The following is a 20,239-nucleotide window of genomic DNA, read 5'->3' on the forward strand; positions in this document are numbered from 1 at the left end:
AATAACCTCAGATATGCAGATGACACCACCCTTATGGCAGAAAGTGAAGAAGAACTAAAGAGCTTCTTGATGAAAGTGAAAGAGGAGGGTGAAAAAGTTTGCTTAAAACTCAACATTCAAAAAATTAAGATCATGCCATCTGGTCCCATCACTTTTTGTAAATAGATAGGAAAACAATGGAAACAGTGACAGAATTTATTTTTCTGTGCTCCAAAATCACTGCAGATGGTGACTGCAGCCATGAAATTAAAAGACGCTTACTCCTTGGAAGGAAAGTTATGACCAACCTAGATAGCATATTCAAAAGCAGAGACATTACTTTGCCAACAAAGGTCCATCTAGTCAAAGCTTTGGTTTTTCCAGTAGTCATGTATACCTGAGCATTGAAGAATTGATGCTTTTGAACTGTGATGTTGGAGAAGACTCTTGAGAGTCCCTTGGACAGCAAGGAGATCCAACCATTTCATTCTGAAGGAAATCAGGCCTGAATATTCATTGGAAGGACTGATGCTGAAGCTCAAACTCCAATACTTTCGCCACCTGAATGGAAGAGCAGACTCACTAGAAAAGACCCTGATGCTGGGAAAGATTGAAGGTGGGAGGAGAAGGGGATGACAGAGGATGAGATGATTGAATGGCATCACCGACTCAGTGGACATGAGTTTGAATAAGCTCCAGGAGTTGGTGATGGACAGCAAAGCCTGGTGTACTGCAGTCCAGGGGTTTATAAAGAGTCGAAAATGATGAATGACGGAACTGAACTGAACATAGTCAAAGGATTTAGTAAAGTCAACGAAGAAGTAGTTGAAGTTTTTCTGAAATTTTCTTGCTTTTTCTATGAGCCAACGGATGTTGGCAATTTGATCTCTGGTTCCTCTGCCTTTTCTAAATCCCACTGGAAAATCTGGAAGTTCTCCATTCAGGTACTGTTTAAACCTAGCTTGGAGAATTTTGAGCATTACTTTGCTAGCATGTGAAATAAGCGCAATCGTGTGGTAGTTTGAACATTCTTTGGCATTGTCTTTCTTTGGGATTGGAGTGAAAACTGACCTTTTCCAATTCTGTGGCCACAGCTGAGTTTTCCAAATTTCCTGGCATTTCCAGTGCGGCACTTTATGTAACAGCATCATCTTTTAGGCTTTGAAATAGCTCAGCTGGAATTCCATCACCTCGACTAGCTTTGTAGTAGTGGTAGTGATGCTTCCTAAGGCCCACTTGACTTCGCACTCCAGCATGTCTGGCTCTAGGTTAGTGATCACACCATCGTGGTTATCTGGGTCATTAAGACCTCTTTTGCATAGTTCTTTTTATTCTTGTCATCTCTTAATATCTTCTGCTTCTGGGTACCCACAGAGCCAGTTAAACCATACTCTCCATGAATGAATGACCATAAGACGAAGAGCTTCATGTTTTGGAATTTCCAGGGTTTGGAAAGCAGGAGTCTATCAGCATCCTTGAAATAAATGTTAATAAAGTTTTGTTACAATCGCCCACTGAACTACAAGTCCCGGCCTCCTCCTAGAAAGTGACGAATCACGTGGCCGGCTAGGAATCCGGAAGTCTGGCCCGCTTGCCTAATCACGCCGGAGAAACCTACAAAGTGGCGCCAGACTGGCCAATCCTGCGGATGTTTGTTCCAAGCCCAGGCCGGGTCCCGCCTCCTCGCGCTGCGCTGACTGGTCGTTAGCGGATACGGTGGCTGTAGAGGCGGTAACAGTGGCTTCTTCCCCGCTTTGCGCGAGGTTCCGCGCGCGTCCCGTGGCTCCGATTCCACCATGGCTCCCAAAGGAGGCCCCAAGCAGCAGTCCGAGGAGGACCTGCTCCTGCAGGATTTCAGCCGCAACCTCTCGGCCAAGTCCTCGGCGCTTTTCTTCGGGAACGCCTTCATTGTGTCCGCCATCCCCATCTGTGAGCGCTTGGAGCGAGACGGGCTGGGCTGGGCTGGGCTGGGCTGGGCTGGGCGGGGACGTGGCAGGGCCGTGCAGAGGGCTAGGCGTGCGCCGGAACCCGCGCTGTCCCCCAGCTCCTCCTGGACTCAGGGGCTGCACGCAGCCTCTGTGGGCCTCCGTGATCTGTCCGGAATCGTGGTGGGTGGCATCCCAGGAAAGTCATTGTAGCACGTTGTAAAAGTAGGCTAGCTCATTCCCAGGCCTCAGGTCTGCGGATTGTGAGTTACTGGTTCTGGGATGGCGGCCTCAAATCTGTTTTTGAACCAACACCCGGGTTAAGATCTTGTGATGCTAACAGGCATATCGCCTGTTCTTTCCCCACCCCCTCGCCCCGTATAACTATCGTTTGCTGTTACGAGATCTTAAACTTTTTACTTACTTTGGAGAAACTCATAAATTAGGTTAGAGACATTAACACTCGCACTGAATTGTAAATATAGCTTTAGAACCGGTTCACACAGAACCGGTTATTTTCCGAAAGAAGTTGAACCATTGCCAAGGCCCCAAGCTCTACTGTGTTTAAACTTTTTAATAATTCTGTTAGGGCAATTCTAGAATTCTTACTTGAATGGAAAAAACTTTACAGCCTTGGCCAAGGTTGTTTTTAGAGTTTAGGGATCCCAAATGTCAGTTGCCTCTCTCCTACATTTTTGCAGTGTTGTTGGACAAATCCAGATGTATTTTCTCTCCCGACTTCATAAAACCCAGCGTGCAATTAACATGGTTCAGTGACCACACTGTGCATTGCCTTGATTTCAGATAACAGCCACGTCAGCGTGTAAACTCTGGTTTGGGACTACACGTGGAGTCTCGGAATGACTTGTAGTTAATGTAATAGTACCCTGAAGAATGAAATTTGAAGTCTCAATCGTGATTTTTTTGAGCCAGAGTTCTCATTCTAGAAGCAGCAGAAATCTCATCATGGACTAGTTATAGGAAGGTTATGTTTTTCAAGTATTCTGAACCAGAAACAGTTGAGACTTAACTTTTTCCTGGATATCACACTTAGTTCTTCTTACACTGTATTGGATTCCCTAATCCGGGCTGTATTTTACCAGGTTTAGCTATAATTATTAATAACTCAGCAGGTTTTTGTAACTGGGTGGTAATGTTTTGTTTCTTTTTGTATTCCCCCACCCCTTTTATCTTAATTCAGGGTTATATTGGCGAATATGGCATATGGATCTTATTCAGTCTGCTGTTCTGTATAGTGTGATGACCCTAGTAAGCACTTACTTGGTAGCCTTTGCTTACAAAAATGTGAAATTTGTTCTCAAGCACAAGTAAGTATATTTCTCAAGTGAAAGTAAATATTGTTGCATTTTTATATAGTAGGGTGTCTTCTGAAAGACTGTGTGCGTGAGTTTTGGTAAGCATTAATTTGAGATATATTTTTATGTATATTTGGGGGGAGATATGTGTATGTATATTTGGATTAATTTGAAATATATGTGTATGCATATACACATGTGTTTATATTTGGGGGGAGATAGATGTGTATGTATGTTTGGATTAATTGGAAATATATGTGTATGTATATTCGGGGGGTATGTATATATGATTGGAAAATATGTAATCATAAATAATGGTATGAAGGAATAGCGACTAACTGAAAAGCAGAGACATTGCTGTTAACAGTGCTATGGAAGTGGGTGTTGAGGTTGGAATTAGAACACTTACGTACTAGCCTTAATCATGGGGCTCAGAAAAGCAAACCCACCAAGTAAATTAACATTTTAAAAGTCAAATGGAATTCTGGAAAGAATTGTTCTGGACTGTCCATGTAGAATTTTTGGATGTGAAAGAAGTGGTCTTTTTTTCTTTTACTCAACCTTGACATTTTTAATGCTAATTAGGCTACCATATTTCCTCTGTTTCTTCATTTTGTCATTTCACTCTCCTAATAACTCTTCATGACATTCTTTTTTCTAAAAGTATTAAAACCAGATTCTTCCAGGCCCTTGGAATGTGAATCCTCTGCCTCCTACCAGTCAGGCCTCATCTTTTAGGATTGGGGCTTAGGGCTTCCGACTCAGCCTTTGAACATGACTCCTCCCTTCCCTCATTTAGAAACGTCTCCCTTTCTTTCCATTCTTACGTGTCTGTTATTTTAAGCCTTAGGAATCCTTTCCAGAGAAATCCTAACTGTCTTTATTGTTGCTGTGTCAAGCTTTCTGGTGATGAGGAGCAGAAACACCTTCAGATGATCTCAGTTACCAGGGATGATTGTGAGCCTCCCCACTGTCGTCCTGGATCCTTAGGATCCTTAGGAGTCTAGGTTGTGCCTGACAGTTGCTGGAACAGCTAAATCCAGGTCATCTCTGTTGTCTTCCTGCTTGGCAGCCCCTCTTCACCAGCTGCCATTTCAGAATTCAGCCTGTCTCGGCCTCTGCTTTCCTGGGCTGTCCTTCTCATGAGGTGTGGCCATCTGTGGATAGTGAAGTCCTCAGTGGGTGTTTTGCATGACCCATCCTTTGTGATTCCCTTGGACCTCGGTCTCTTTGGGACCTAGTGTTTTTCACTTGTTCTACATACAATTTTTCATTCACCTTTTTGGAGTCAAAAATCATGCTCTTTCCTCTCATTTTTACTTCCCGCTTTTTGAGGACAGCTTCCATGTCCTTTGTTTATTTCTCTTACCCTAATTAATGATACATTTTGTTTAGTTCAGTGAAATTTCAGTGATCTCTGCCTGTAATGTGGAAGACTTGGGTTCAGTCCCTGGGTAGGGAGGCGTTCCCTGGAGAAGGGAACGCCTACCTACTCCAGTGTCCTTAAATGGAGAATTTCATGGACAGAGGAGCCTGGTGAGCTACAGCGCATGGGGTTGCAAAGAGTTGGACAAAACTGAACGACTAACATTTACATTTACTGACTTAATAGGATCTCTGAGTGAAATTATTTTTTAGTCGTCATAGTTTTGGTTTAATATTAAATACTGCTAGTGACATAGTTTCGGTTTAATATTAAATATTGCTAGTGACATAAAAACTCCTACAGATTGCTAAGATTGTTAAGGCTTAAAGAGCCAGCAAGATGCTGAGTGTGGGCAGGTGTTGGTAGTGGAGGGAATGGCTTCAGAGTCTATAGTCTGTATTCCAGTTCCCGCTCTCCTGCTTTTTAAGTGCAGACCCTTGGGCCTGCATTTTATCTTTTGAGACTTCAGGTTTCTGGGCTGTAAAATGGGAGTACTGATGGTACCTCTTGGGATGGTCAGGATTAAATATGGTACATGCAACATGTAGAGCATGGTGTTCGGCATGTAATAAATGTGTGCAGTGTCGGAGAGGTTGGAGGTGAGAGAGCCCATAGGAATTTCTTTTAACGTGGTATGATTTTTAAGATGTTTATGAAGATTTTTTTTTTTTTAATCTCAGTTGGCTGGGTGCTGGGCCCCTGCATTTGCCTCTGTCTTGTTTCAGAGCATTTAGCGCTGAGTGAGATTTGTTTGCTGAGACCACGGAGATGGAGGGTAGGGCTGAGTTGTAATAAACCTACAGTGTGGTTGTTAATGTCTTTTTAGGCAAGTATAGAATTTTAGACATAGAAATTAGTTATCTGGGTAAGTGTCTTCAGGACAGATGATTGACTATTTGTCTGAGAGATGCCTAGAGCCAGCTCTTTTGAAGATAGTTTATTCTTACGTCCTAGCACCCTGACAGTTGAGGTGCGTGCGTGCGTGCGTGTGTGTGTGTGTGTGTTTTCCCCCCTCTGCTCAGCTAAGAAAGGTTTTTGCTGTAAACCGTGTCCATTTCTTATCAATTGGCCTTTCTTAGAAAAAAGCAGTCTTGTGTGAAGTTCAAGAAACATTTAGTGAGTGCCTTGGATTTGCTGGAGAGTCTCTGCCTGCAGAACAGAATTTTACGTAATACAATGAGTCAGGGATAGCAGGGCATTATAATGTTCTATTTAGTGTCTTAAAGTAGCTCTTAAAACAGCTACCTGCTCCCTTAGCTGCTGTTTTCTTTACATTTCAGAACCTATTTCCTTTTACCTATTTTCTAACTGGTTTTCCTCCCTCCAGTGATCAATTTGTGGACAAACACATTAGTCAAAGCTGACTAAAGATTTTGTTTTTAACAGTGTCACTTCTAATTTGATAATTGAGTGAGAGAAAGATAAAACCAACCCAAATTTGGGGCTTCTCAGGAGGTTCAGTGGTAAAGAATCCACCTGCCAATGCAGGAGATGCAAGAAACGCGGGTTCGATCCCTGGGTCAGGAAGGTCCTCTGGAGTAGAAAATGGTTTAATTTGTAGCCCAGAAGCCCATGTTGTTGAAGGTTGAAAGCTATTGCTGTTCATGATCTTGGGGTTTTCAGGAATCCATCCTGATTTTTCCACAGTTTTCCTTGGTCCACTGACCAGAACTTAATGTAGTATAGTTATGAGGGATTGGAACATAGATTAAACAGATGTCTGTCTCTCTGGTCTACATCTGGGGCTTGTTTAATACGTCTCAGTATTTTGTTGAAAGTTTTCTTAGTGAGACTTTGTAGGCAATTGCACTATTTTGCTTGTGATCAGTTATTACTTTTTCTGTGTTTACGGGTAGTCAAGTTTGTCCTATATTATGAAAAGTAAATCATCAAATTTAAATGTCTAATCTTTGGGAGGCTTTTGTATTTCATCATAGGTTAACTTTTATCTTCTCTTTTACTAGCAACCCCATCTGATAAAATTTATCTTGTAGATTTTTTTTTTGGATTATGTCTGTTTTTTTTTTCTTTATCTGACTCATCACTAAATATTCTTATCTGATTTCTCAAATGACACTTTCAGCCTTTTCTGGCTGATTCCATATTATCTCTTGGTGCAGCTCTCAAACCAGTAGTTTATTTAACAAACTGCTATGGTCAGTCCTTCACCAGGTGGTAATATTTCTTTTTAGTGATATTCCCCTTTTGAATAGAGTTAAAAGCTTTACTTTAAGATTTTAGATTTCTCTAAGCTTAATTTTCTCTCTTGTTATATATTGGAATTGAAATCATGTGTCATTTACTAGTGCCTTAACAAATTTATTTGTGGAACAGTTAATTTATGAGTTAGAACAAAGTGGAGCTATAATGATTCATAATTAAATTGTGCTAATAGCATTTGACTTTTATTTCCATATTAAATACCTGACTTTTGAAAATTCTCCCTTTTAAGCTGAATTCAAAACACATCACTAATAAACCCTGTCTTGGAAGTTTGCTGAACTCCCTCTCTTTTGGCTAGTATAGTGTAATAAGCTTGGAACTTTCTGTCCAGCTTGTTTTCTTGAAATGTATGACACAGTTGCCAGGACAAGCTCGGAGTACAGAGTGTTTCTGAGAGAGAGCAGTGTTCACTCCTGGAGCATGTGTAAACTCTTTTTCTTTTCCTTTCAGAGTAGCACAGAAGAGGGAAGATGCTGTCTCCAAAGAAGTGACTCGGAAACTCTCTGAAGCTGATAATAGAAAGATGTCTCGGAAGGAAAAGGATGAAAGGTTTGACTCCCTATTTAAAGTGTTTGTGGTAACCAGAAAGGGGGGTATTTGTAGAAAATAAAGTTTTTTTGGTTTCTGCTTAAAGAACATGGGTATCAGAATTGTCTGAGAGAAATGTTGGTGTTGTAGAAGTTGTGGTAATGAGGATAATTGTCCTTTTGAGTGTTTATTACCACCAGATACTTTCCTCCAGAGAGCCCCACGAGGTAGGTGCTCTTGTTTTCCCCACTTTATGCCTGAGGACTCTGAGGTACAGAAAGCTAGGGTACGCTGCTCCAAGGTCATAGGTTAGTGTGTGGTAAGGCCAGAGTGAGAACACAGGCAGTCTGACATGAGCTTGTGCTCCACTGCTCTGCTGGATTAGGAGCGTGCAGAGCTGTGTGCAGTGCTTGGCTTTGCCACTCATTAGCTGTGCAACCTTTAGGTATCACCTAACCCCTGTGTCTGAAGGCTTTACATTGTGTTCTATGTAAGCATTTTTAGGTGGTGGTATTTCTGCTCCTGAATGTCCCTGGGCACATCTGGTTGTTGGACGTCTGCATTGTTCGGGAAAAAGAAAACAATTAGGTTTGTCTCCTGTTGCCCAATTCTTTGCCATATTTATTAGCGCCATCCCCAGTTTTTCCTGCCGGCTGCTGTTAGAAGTCTAACGAACAATCTAACGTCTGAATACAGGTGTCTGAACGACTGAATAAACTTGTGCTTAAGAGTTGCCACATGGTTTAACAAAGTCGGAAGTTGAGCCTGTTTTCATGGATCTTAAGTTTAGTATCCATAGGTGCTTTGTGAAATGGAATTTTTATCCCACTTTGCTCCAGAAAGACTTTATGGGGACTTAAAATATTAAGTTGCATATAAAACAAAGCAGTACAATTTTAAAAGATCAGAAACCGATGAAAAGTAAGAAGAGGTGGATGAATGAGGACCTCAGGGTTAGTTACAGCAGTTGGACACAGAACTTAGCTCTGAGCTTCCAAGTGTCAGAGGGCACGTCTGAGGTCATCCAGCTTTCATTGTCGGATGAGAAGCAGCAGGCATGTCCTTCTGAAGAGAAACTTTGCTGGCACTGAATCTTGGACAGACTTTATCAAGTGGATACTTACGTAAGGGACACAGAGTAACTTAATGAACAGTGTCTTCTACAGTGGTTTTGGACAGGCACCAAAACATTACTGAAGTGATTATGTCCTATGAATCCTTCATAAAACTGAAGGAACACTATTAAAGTCCTCAGAGCAAAGGCCTGTGTTTCAGGGAGCAGCCTTAAGGACTTCTGGCTCTGTGTAACTTTTTGATCACAAATTTTTGCATAGGGATAGATACTAGAGAATCTAGACCACTTTTTTTTAACCTTTTTATTGAATTACAATATTTATTAGAACAGTGGTTCCTAAATTGGAGTGCACTTCATCGTTACCCAAATTTCAAAATGCTTTGTATAAGCTTTTGCAATCTTAGAAGTTTTAGATGACTAATTATATCAGAGATGGCAGATGGGTCTCTCTGCCCACCGCAGACTTCCTGATTTGATCTGATACTTGCTCTTCATCCTGGGATGTGTCTCAGAATCTTTCACAGCACGGAAGAAAGGTAGTCTTCACCAGCAGATCACTTGGAATCGGAAATGAAGTCTCTTTGCCATTGGCTGGATCAGATATTTCAGATTAGGGTGAAGTGGAGGTTTATTGATATTTAAAATTCAGAGCATCGGAAAATGATAAAGGTCTGTTCTTGTCATCAGTAGAAGTTTGTGCTGTTTGTAATTGTGGCCTCTCACAAAGGCCACACTGGATACAGTTGTACCAAGGGCTGTAGTCATTACTGATGCAGTAACTGGATACACAACTCCGTTTAAGATCTAGTGTTTTTTTCCCCTCAAAAGACTAGTTGTTTCCAAGAGATTTAAGAGAAGGCTTGTTGGCATGTTTCTACCCAGATGGGTATCTCTCGAAGTATGTGCCACTTTGAACTGCTTTTCCATCTCTGCAAGGATGGAAACTAGCAGAGGAGGATCGGATTCATTAATGCTTGTCCCAGGATATGAATTGTTTTTTCTCCTTGACTTACTGATGGTCCATTGTTAGTATTATCAGATTGTAAGACTTGCTGAGTATGGTCTCAACTTCTCTCCTGTTTTAGGAAGTACTCCTTGGACAAAGAACCACTTGAGAAGTGCTCTCTCAAACTAGGTTTCCTACCAGTGAGGCTCTGGCAGAACCACTGCTGATGAGGGGGATCGGGAGTCCTAACCTTCTTCAAAATAAACCAGGATATGGCTGGACTAGAACAAGTTCTGAGAGCTGCCAGACAGTCCTGACTGGGTATACCACCATGTAACTCATGGCCTTTGGGAGCTGGGACAACCTAGATGATTGAACCACTCTTTCATGAAAAACATCTTGAAGTCAGTTCTGATTCAGGGCTTGGCAGGGAGTTCGGGAGAAGCGCTGTAGTAGAAACGGGATAATTTAATTGCCAACAGTAAAATCATGCCTGTAGCCTATTTAAGGAGCCTATCTTCACTGGGTCTTGTGCCAAAGTCTTAAAAACAGTGTTTTGTAGCATTAAACCATGTACAGACTATGGACATTTCTGGACCGGGCTGGTGTTTTCTTTGATTATTGATAGAATGGAATATTGTATTAATTCCAAATCATATATTTTTTAAATTTACTTTTAAACTTCTCTGAAATCAGAAGCTGCTTTATAGTTGATAGCTGCATTTAATATAAGGTCCTTTACATCTCCCAAACTTTACAGTAGACTAAGATTTACTAAGTTGATGGTATCCACAGAATTAAGGAAACATGGCATATATATTAGAAACCACGAATTTCTTCTGGTGAAGACAAGGTGCTAATACCTTTCATTTAGCTCCTTTACGGCCAGGCTTGTTGACTTTGCATTACAACAGTTGGTGAATAAAACATGGCAGTTACAATGACATTAGCCATGTGCTAGCCTTAGGATTAGTTGGGGGTACCATCTGACCCCAGAGTAATGTATTTTTCTGGAGGAGGAAGCATCAGTGGCAGTGACTTTGAGCCTTTTAGATGACCCACAGTAAAAATATTTTACTATTTGACCAAATACTTTTACATACACACAAGTAAATGTTGCATAGAACAAAGTTATTACCCTATTGTATGTGATGCACTTGATACTTTTCTGGTTTTTTTCCTATTTCATTTTTTTTTCTTTAACATGTTGGTCACAACTCACTCAGTAATTTTTCCTGAACAGTGGATCCACTCAGTTGATTTCACATCCCATTACTAGGTTAGAACCTATCTACTCGTTTAAAAATTGCTTTACAAAGTTAATTAACTGAGGAGAATAAAGACCCCCTTATTCACAGGCACCCTGGAACTTCCTGTTACCCCTGTGAAATGGTAAAAAAAAAAAAAAAAAAGTGGATTAAATAAAAAGTAAGTGGGTTTCATGGGAGTAAAAATTCCTCCTAATGATCAAGCAGATTCTTAGTTCGAATTAGATGGCTAAAGAGAGTCACAGACAAGTCTGTTTCTGTGACGTGACAGCTGGTTTTGTCCATGGGCTTGTCTTAAGGTGTAACATTGAAGGCTGAAATCTGTAGACTGTAGAGAGTTTCAAGCCTGCAAACGGGTGAGAAAGCCCTTTCAGGCTGCTAATCAATAGTTTGTTTTTGGTGAGTATCTAGAGAAAGATGCCAATTTTGGTTGCTGGTAAAACCAAGCTAATTGATTAATCAGTTCCTTCTTCAAAAGCTTAAACTGCTGGGAAAAAAAGTAATATACCTAGCTACTTGAGCATCGATAACTATTAGTTCCCTGACCAGGGTCTGAACCCAGGCCCTGGCATTGAAAGCACTGAATCCTGACTACTAGACCACCAGGGAATTTCTGAGCATTGATAAAATGAAATATCTTTTTTAGTAGAATAAAGGGGACAATGCTGACTGAATTTAGTATTAACACATTCTGCCCAGAACACTTAAAGAAGAACTTACCTTACAATGAGCTAGAACCATGTGGTATTTAACATTTTTAGTGCCTACTGAAAAACTAAATGACTTGTTTCTGTGTCCACAGAATCTTGTGGAAGAAGAATGAAGTTGCTGATTATGAAGCTACAACATTTTCCATCTTCTATAATAACACCCTGTTTCTGGTCTTGGTCATTGTTGCTTCCTTCTTTATACTGAAGAACTTCAACCCCACAGTGTATCCTTTTAAAGGTTGATTATCCTTTTTAGAAGTCTAGAAACAGTTCATTTTGGTTTTTATTTGTCTAAGTGGTTTGGTAACAAAAACTGCAAAGGGAGTCAGTCCCTTAATAAGCACTGTGACCTTAGGCATGTTTCTGGATGTTTAAAATAAGGGCTTTTGTTTGATTTGAAGTTCTTTTAATTTTATGATCAAGACTTTATGATAAATAATGGGTATTGCAAAGCAGTCTTACATATATGATGATGTGTACCTACCTGGTTTAAAAAAAACAAACATGCTAAGGAGCCAAAGCAAACTTACCTTCTTTGACAGCTCCTGGCATAAGCCCTGTATCTGCTGGTACTTTGGGGCTTTGGGGTTGGGTGGATAGCCAGTGAAGTTAAATTGGCACATTTTATAACAGCTTAATAGTGTTTCAAGTTGCTCTTAAATTGAGCTTTTGGGCAAGAATCAGTCTTCTCTTGCTAAGGTAATTTATTAAAAGTATTATCCAGGAATGTGCAGCCAAAGTTTCAACAGTAGGAGATTCTGATGTAATAAAATAACAGATACTCTCCAACTTTTATCTTCTGGGAATACTGGAGTGATTTGCCCCAAACACTCTAGTCCTGAGACTGAGAGTAGCTGCAAACTTTGTGAACCTCCTTGCTTTCACAGGCCAGCTGTAGCCAAAACACTGATGGACAAGCAAAACTTATTTTTGCTTTGCTGTTGATGCGGGGGTTGGTAAAGAAATCCAAGTCTCTTCTTCCTCCCTATGTTCTTTGATCAGCTCTTTTCCTGAGGGTTAAATGGAATTCAGATGTTTGCTTTGTGATCATGTGTTCTAGGTTTGTCTCAAGTGTTTTCTGTTGGAACGTATTCCCTGTGAATGTTCTTCGTTCTTTATAGTCTCCTCTCTGGTAAATTGTATTTGCAGACAATGAGACTGCACATTATTGTCGTTGGATAGTGTGTCAGGAGGAAAACAGTACATTCCAAGGAGGTGGGTTCTTTTTGTTCTGTTGAAAACCAATTTGGGGTTGATTTTTCCTTAACATTGAATTCTTACAGGAACTACATTTTGTCCATAAGTGCTTCCTCAGGCCTCATCGCCCTCCTGTCTACTGGTTCCAAGTAGACTGCCTCAGCTTTGCCACCCCCTCCTCCCCGCCGCCCTGACTTTGTATCTATGGGTGGCCTGTGGTATGTGGAAAAATAGCAGGGTGGTCAGGGTGGAAGACACACAAGCTGTTTTTATAAGTCTGGAGTTTAAGGGTTTAAAAAACCCAGCAAAATGTAATTCAATATTTGTTTATTGGCTCTTTTTTTTTTTTTTTGACAGATTGTTGAAATTAAATGAATTGAAAGGGAAACTCAGAGTACCAGGACATTTATTAAAAGGCAAAAAGTGTTGCAATCACAAGTGTTACAATCACAAGAGGAGAAAATAACTTGTTTCCTTGATTTGTCAGAGGTCACAGTAACCTGGACTGAGCTGTTATTATTTATAATAGTAGCAAGAAGTTAATAACTAGCTCTGTGTGTTCCAAGCACAATATTACAACTTTTTTTTTTTGTTTTGAGCCATAAATATCAGAATGAATCGTCTCCCTCTGGGGGACTGAACAGAAGCATCATGCTTGCAAGTCTCTGACTTTGTGATTTGAAATAACTCAGTTAAAACATGGTTTCTCCAACTGGGAGAAGAGAAACTTGTGGAAAAGTTGTGTGTGTGTTTTTTCTAAGAATAAAGGCAGCCAAGGTAATAGCCTAAAAATAGTACCCAGGCATATGAGTTGTCCTGTGGGGTTAAAGCACACACTGTTCGGCTCTGTAGCATTAGCCCTGGGTGGGTGTCCAGGGAGGTTAGCTCAACCCCCCCATGTTGGTTTGACCTGTTAAGAGAATGGAGTCATTGTTTCCTCTTGACCAAGGTCTCCCATCACTGGAGGAATGTTCAGTAAGAGTCTCTGTCCTGAATATTGACATGTAGGAGACCAAAGTGATTTTTGTGATCTTAGTTCTGGAATTCTAAAAACTCTCCAAGGAATTACAGTGGTTTTGGTACTGCTCAGCATTTTTCCATGAGGACTTTCATAAATTTGACCTTTAGTCCACAAGTTCCCATGAGCTGTAAACAAAATACCTGTCTCTTCAGTCTTGGTGAAGAGCAGTCTCCTTCATTTTTTAACCAGGGTGTTTATAGCTAATTGTTTTTGTGTGATTTGAGAAAGTTTGAGCTTTTCTTGAACTTTCATCACTTAAAAGGTCATGGACTCACAGGTGGTACTAGCTTTTGACCACATTCAGTACCTTTCTGTAAACAGTTTGTTCTTGTTGTTGTTCAGTCGCTAAATTGTATCCAACTCTTTGTGACCCTATGGACTAGCTCACCAGGCTCCTCTGTCCATGGATTTTCCAGGCAAGAATACTGGAGTGGGTTGCTGTTTCCTTCTCCAGGGGATCTTCCCGACCCAGGGATCGAACTTTACCATTTGGGTATCCCATTCTACAAGCAATACCCCAAAGGAAATATGTTCCCAGTTTCTAATCTTTAATATTTGTTTGCCACTTCTAAATTTAAGGTAAATGTCGCATTCACTGTTTATAGAAAGATATTCACCAGGAGTTCATCTTCAGTTTCCATCTGTTGGAAGTTTTGGGAGGTCACCTAAGAACCTGGAAGGAAAATGAGCTAGGAGTACTTTTGCCTAGTGACCCAGATCATCATTGTTTTCGGTTGAGGATTATAGTTCATCATGGCTTCTAGAAGTTTGCAGATCTTTACTTTTCTCTGGTACCTGTTACCCGTGCCATCACTGAATAATATGGAGTGAATGGGGGAAAAGTCAGAAGTACCCTGCAAAGTGTTAGTATAGCACATAAGAATTAATTATGTTTTAACTTTTTTTCCCTGTTGATTAATGAGTCAGTAGTTTGACTGGTGGCCTGCTGTTTATACCAAATGTGTCTGCTTATTTGACAAAATGACTGTTTAACAAGCCACCAATATTTACTATTTGTTATCAAAGTTGGGCCAATTTTTTACCTGTAATTTTTAACGTGCAAGTAAAAAATTGCCACTAGATGGCAGTGCCTGTACAAATGGGAAAAAATTAGTGTTATAATACAGTATACCTGAGATGGGGTGTCGAAATAGGGGCATCAGTGTTAAATTCTTAGTTGTGTCTCTTGAATTAATAAACTGAATAATTTGTAGGAAAGTGAGGAAGCAAAATTTGGTTTTGTTCCTGAATTGTTCCTATGGCACTATTTGTTTTTAATCATAGTAATAGTTTCTATACTGTTAGATAAATTCCTGTGTATCAGTTTCTTATGGTTCCACAGTTTCTATTAAGGACTTAGCATGCAGTGCTTTCCTGTTGGGAGCTGCAAAACCTTTCCCCCAGTCCTCTCCGCGTCATCTGGAAAGACTAGCGCACAGAATTACGATGTACTGGATCTGGCTTAGTTAGTAAAAATCAGCTGTAGAATTTTTATCTTAAAAATACCCCATGTCCAACACCAGGAGAATTAAAGAGGTTTTACTCTAATTGGGATTCAGAGGGATTTAATTCCAGTTTTGACACCCCTTGTGATAAGTGCTGGAACATTTTACGTTTCCCTGTTTTTAGTTTATTCATTTATTGTAACCTAATAAGAACTTGGGTTGAAATAATTCTTAGCCAGTAAAAATTTACTGCCTATTTGGTATATTATTCTAACTTGGCTAGAATAATTTGAAACAAGTTTGAAGTTAACAAATACGGAGGTTGGATTTATACTCAAAATTCTTCTTGCTCTTTTTTTTTTTTTTGGCTGCACCGTAAGCCTTGAAGGATCTTAGTTCACCAACCACGGATCAAACCCAAGCCCTCTACATTGTAAGCGAGGAGTTTCAGCCACGGACCGCCAGGGAAGTCCCCATAGCCAAGCTTTTTTAACTTAAAAAGTCACACACTGTTAGTTTAAAGCTAAAAAAAAAAAATCACCCCTGAAAGACCTCTAGATGGGAGCACAACATACTGGATTCTAGGCCTGGTTCTGCCATCAGCTTGCGTATGAGTTGGGGTGAGTCCTTTAATGTCATCAGGTCTGGGTTCCTCATTTGCAAGGAGAGGGATGGGCCCAAGGATGGCAAAGGCCGGTCAAAGCCCTGACATCTCTCCAGTGACCCCTGGTGCACACTATGGATGAAGATGAAGTGGCAGTTCTTAAAGTGGGAAGCCAGACACAGGGCTTCTAGTTTTTATTTCCCTTGGCTGAAGTTTCGGTATGTGGCTGGCTGCCACCCAGGTTACCCTTTGGAATGGTATGTTCTCTGCCAAGGAAGTCTTTCCAGAAAAGAGCAGAAAATGAGAGTGCATGTGGAAATTTTTCTTAAGGATAAAATTGTGAAATGTATTTATCTAGTATATTCACCAGAGAAGGCAATGGCACCCCACTCCAGTACTCTTGCCTGGAAAATCCCATGGACAGAGGAGCCTGGAAGGCTGCAGTCCATGGGGTTGCTAAGAGTTGGACACGACCGAGCGACTTCACTTTCACTTTTCACTTTCATGCATTGGAGAAGGAAATGGCAACCCACTCCAGTGTTCTTGCCTGGAGAATCCCGGGGACTGGGGGGAGCCTGGTGGGCTGCCGTCTATGGGGTTGCACAGAGTAGGACACGACTGACGCGACTTAGCAGCAGCAGCAGTATATTCACCATGGCAGATGATTTGAATAAAAAACGAGATGTTCCCATGTTCAAGCAGTAATGTTTGTTTGATTTAATTTGCAGTTTCTCTCTTTTTTTTTAATAATTACATCTCTTTATTTTTGGCTATGCTGGGTCTGCATTGTTGCATGCAGGCTTTCTCCAGTTGCAGAGAGCAGTGGCTTCTCATTGTGGAGCATGGGCTGTAGAGCACGAGGCCTCAGCCGTGGTGCAGGGGCTTAGCTGCTCCGTGTCGTGGGGGATCTTAGTTCCTGGACCAGGGATCGAATCCATGTTTACTGCATTGGCAGGCAGATTCTTAATCACTGGACCACGAGGGAAGTTCCTACAGGTTCTTTTAAATGAGTTTGAGAACCTTTAACCTTAGTACCAAATATTTCTAAAATCCAAGGAGAAATATCTTTAGTAGCTAATCACTTTCTACATTAAGAGAAGAAAAGTTTGGGTTACAATTTAAATCTTTTTGTAAAGCTATTTCTGTTAGGTATCATTCAGTGAGGCTTACCTGCCAGCATTATTTTTATTTAGATTTTTACTGCCTGTTTTATAAATATGGAGCTATATATATAAAAATATATATATAGCCTTCTAATGATAGACCAGATAAAAACTAATTGTGAGATTAAATGCATGTATGCTTTTATTACTCAAAGCAAATAAACTGCAATTCTAATTAGATGACTTCAGCTCATTTATGCATATAGTAGTTCACTGGATTGATTGAACACACAATGAACAACTGAAAAATGATCCATTTCCATTATTAATCTGATACGTTTGGACAGAAAACCCCAAAATTTGTTGGTATTTCATACTAACATTTTAAGATTTAGAAAACCATGAAATACATATTTGGAAATGATGGCAGAAAATAGCATTTTAAGCTGATAGTATACTTCTGTAAGTCTCAATGATTTCTACTTGGGTGGACCTGTTGGCCAGTAAATTAAATTAGAATTTTGTACATGCTCAAGTGTCCAAATAGAGATATAATGGACCTCCCCCCTTGACATATACCTTCAAACTGGAAAAAAAGTTTTCTCCTTCCAGGTACACACACAGTATTACTTGGTTTTCTCTCGTGGTATATGTAGGTAGCCAATAGTGGCAGGGCTGGGTATACCTCAACTGGGTGCCACAAGGCTAGGCCCCATTAATCCATGCAAAGAGGTTTCATGCATATAGTTTAATGCACACAGTGTGATTATGGAGTCGGGAAGTTCTTTAACAGTTGCTTTTCTCTGGGTGTGTTACTTTACCCAGCATATGTTGAGTAGTGACAGCATTTTCACAAAGCCCATGATTTACTTTTTGTCAAAAACACCAAGCATTATGCTGTAAAATCCCAGTGCTAATTAAACAGCAAACATTTGCCCTTCTGGGTGTTTTTACAGGTTTACTTAAAAAGTGAGCATGTGTATATTTATTTTTAAAGCTCAAATATTTAAACTTGCAGAAGCTTTGCCTACAAGCAGTCAAAAAGTATAAAGCAGGTTTTAGTAAAATGTAGAAAAAAATGAATACTTCATTGCAGGTACATTTTATTCAAAGCAAAGCTTCTGTAGTAGTGTAATTCTCACTTTCATAAATTAACCAAACTGTCTCTAGTTAAAGATGGGGGTCTTCATCCTCTTAACATCTCTCCATGTAAATGAACATATTATTAGAATCCTAACAGACACTTTGGAGAAACTGCTATACAGGGCCATTTTTGAGACCAAGCAACACTAAAAGATAATGAAAGCAGATAGTAATTTATGAAACAACGTGAATGTGAAAATAGAGAAAAAAAATTCAGTAAAATTGTTTAATCTGATGCTCTCAAGCAAGACTTTTGAGTGAACATAGCCTCCTCTTTCTGATGCAATCCATGCTGAATCTGTGGATTTTGTAATATATTCGTCCAACCTTTTTTAAGTTACTAAGTGCCTGAAGGTAATATGTCTTTTTCCTGCCATATACTTTGCCTAAACATGAGGTGTACAGAGCAATGTAAGAATAGGTGACTCCAGTCCAAGGTAAGAAAATAGAATGGATTTTCCTGTTTGTGAGTTTTTAGGTATGTTCATAATTTCAGGTGCACAGTGGTAGCAACAGCAGACACCTCAGAATCCAGGGACACTAGAGGTTGAGCAGTGGGCTGCTAAGTGATTCAAAACACTGGCTAGGAACACCATCCTGTACCTGTATAGACCGCTGTTTTACCATGCAGCTCCTTGTGGCCCATGCACTGCCTTAAGATCTATAGTCCTTTTTGCTGTAGGGCTTGTTGCGCAATATGTTATCAATCTCGTTTACCACGTGTGATGTCATCTTTGGGAGAACCTGAGAGCGCAAGAAGAATAAAGGACGTGGTCAGTACTTGATTTTTGTACTAAATGTTACGTGACATCATCTAGATTTGGATATGTTTACACATCACCACTAAATGCTGCCTCCCCAGCAGACGGGAAGCTCCGTAAGGCCAGGGGCCTTGTCTGTTCACACTGCAGCTCTAGAGCCTGTGAGGGTGCTTGGCCCTTAGCAGGTGCTCATAATTATTGGTTGTCATAGAAATATAGAATACCTAGAGCAGCTCTGTCCAATAGAAATAAAATGAGAGCCATATGTGTAATTTTAGATTTTCTAGTGGTCACAGTAATAAAAGTGGGAAGAAGCAGGTGAAATTAATACACATTTTACTCCATTAGAGTTGAAATACCATTTGAACTTGCAGTCAGTATAGAATGTAATTAAGGTGTTTTACATGTTTTTAAGTCTTTCAGACCCAGGGTACGTTGTACACTTTTAATTCCATTTGGATTAGCTGCCTTACACACACTCAGTAGCCACGTGTGGCTGGAGGCTACAGTTGTGGACAGCATAGGTCTAGAGACTGAGATTCTAGCTGGTGGGCAGAACCCTGGTGAAGGATAGCTGCAGGTTATCTAACTGGCATCCTAGGTTAATGGAAGAGCATGAAGCGAGAAGTCTGTGAATGGGCTGGTACAAGTCGGGAGAGAGTATGGGAGGTGTGGAGATGAGAAGAGGGACGTTGTAAAGAACGGAAGGCCCTGAATGCCGTTTCTTGGAGTTGGAACTTTAAGCTGTAGGTGGTGGGGAACCTCTCAGGACTTCTCAGCTGTGAATGAGCCCATCAGCCACCTGGACATATTCTGAAGGATGATTTGGAAGGAGATTGAAAGGGGATACAGATGTTAGAAATACTCCAATCAGAGCCAGACACCAGGAGCCTTAACTAGACCGTAGTGTGTGCATACTCAGTCATGTTCGACTCTGACCCCCGGGACTGTAGCCTGCCAGGCTCCTCTGTCCATGGGGTTTCCCAGGTGAGTTTCCCAGGTGGGTTGCCATTTCTTATTCAACGGGAGTTTCCCCACCCAGAGGTGGAACCCGTGTGTCTTGCATCTCCTGCACTGGCAGGCAGATTCTTTACCGTGGCATCACCTGGCCGGCAAGACAGTGGTGGGGGAGGAGAAAAGGAGTGACTCAGATTTTGGAGGCTGATGGTGATCTCAAGACTGGGTGACTAGGAAGATACTGGTGTAGCTAGCTGTAGAGAGACCACAGGAGAAGTTAGGAGCATAAGAAGTTTGGGCGGGGGGTGGATATGCTGAGGTGAAGGTGCCTGTAGGACCCCATGGAGAAGTGACTTGCAGGCAACCAGAAGTGCAGCTGTGGGGCTTAGTGGTAGTGGGAGGACTGGAGTTGAGAATTTGCTAGTTATTTGCACAGTCATGCTCACTGAAGCCCTGGGAAAGGATGAGCTCATCTAGGGCCGGCTAGTGTTTATTGCACGAAGTGGGCCAAGGGCATGCATTACACCACAAGACGAGACAAAGGCAGACTTTCTTGCAAGAATAGTCTGACCCTGTGTGGAGGCCGTGGTGAAATACATTCACAATGACCGA

General features: G+C 40.9%; 2 protein-coding genes across 3 annotated transcripts in view; one reads left to right on the plus strand and one right to left on the minus strand.

Moving 5' to 3' along the window:
* The first annotated feature begins 1,556 nt into the window (after window positions 1-1,556).
* Window positions 1,557-17,004, plus strand: SSR3 (signal sequence receptor, gamma (translocon-associated protein gamma)). Its single transcript, XM_010839874.1, has 5 exons — window positions 1,557-1,908; window positions 3,106-3,232; window positions 7,320-7,418; window positions 11,489-11,620; window positions 12,680-17,004. Exons 1-5 carry the CDS (start codon window positions 1,776-1,778, stop codon window positions 12,744-12,746), a joined length of 558 nt encoding a protein of 185 aa, XP_010838176.1. The 5' UTR covers window positions 1,557-1,775; the 3' UTR covers window positions 12,747-17,004.
* The window catches only part of KCNAB1 (potassium voltage-gated channel, shaker-related subfamily, beta member 1), a 301,932-nt gene continuing 294,623 nt past the window's right edge, over window positions 12,931-20,239 (minus strand). The window contains exon 12 of one of the 2 annotated variants that reach the window (XM_010839873.1): window positions 12,931-18,653. In XM_010839873.1, coding sequence (XP_010838175.1) covers window positions 18,564-18,653 — 90 coding nt within the window. In that variant the 3' untranslated portion in view covers window positions 12,931-18,563. The remainder of the gene's footprint in view (window positions 18,654-20,239) is intronic. The other variant, XM_010839872.1, reaches the window with a different exon arrangement.

This window comes from Bison bison, unplaced genomic scaffold (genome assembly GCF_000754665.1).
Source record: "Bison bison bison isolate TAMUID 2011002044 unplaced genomic scaffold, Bison_UMD1.0 scf7180017864135, whole genome shotgun sequence".
Taxonomy (NCBI): domain Eukaryota; kingdom Metazoa; phylum Chordata; class Mammalia; order Artiodactyla; family Bovidae; genus Bison; species Bison bison.

Excerpts from the sequence above, each read along its gene's own strand:
- SSR3 (XM_010839874.1), top strand. The coding sequence starts at position 1,776 with ATGGCTCCCAAAGGAGGCCCCAAGCAGCAGTCCGAGGAGGACCTGCTC. Across the intron at positions 3,233-7,319 it reads AAATTTGTTCTCAAGCACAA|AGTAGCACAGAAGAGGGAAG; the intron begins GTAAGTATATTT and ends TTTTCCTTTCAG. Across the intron at positions 11,621-12,679 it reads AAGAACTTCAACCCCACAGT|GAACTACATTTTGTCCATAA; the intron begins GTATCCTTTTAA and ends GAATTCTTACAG.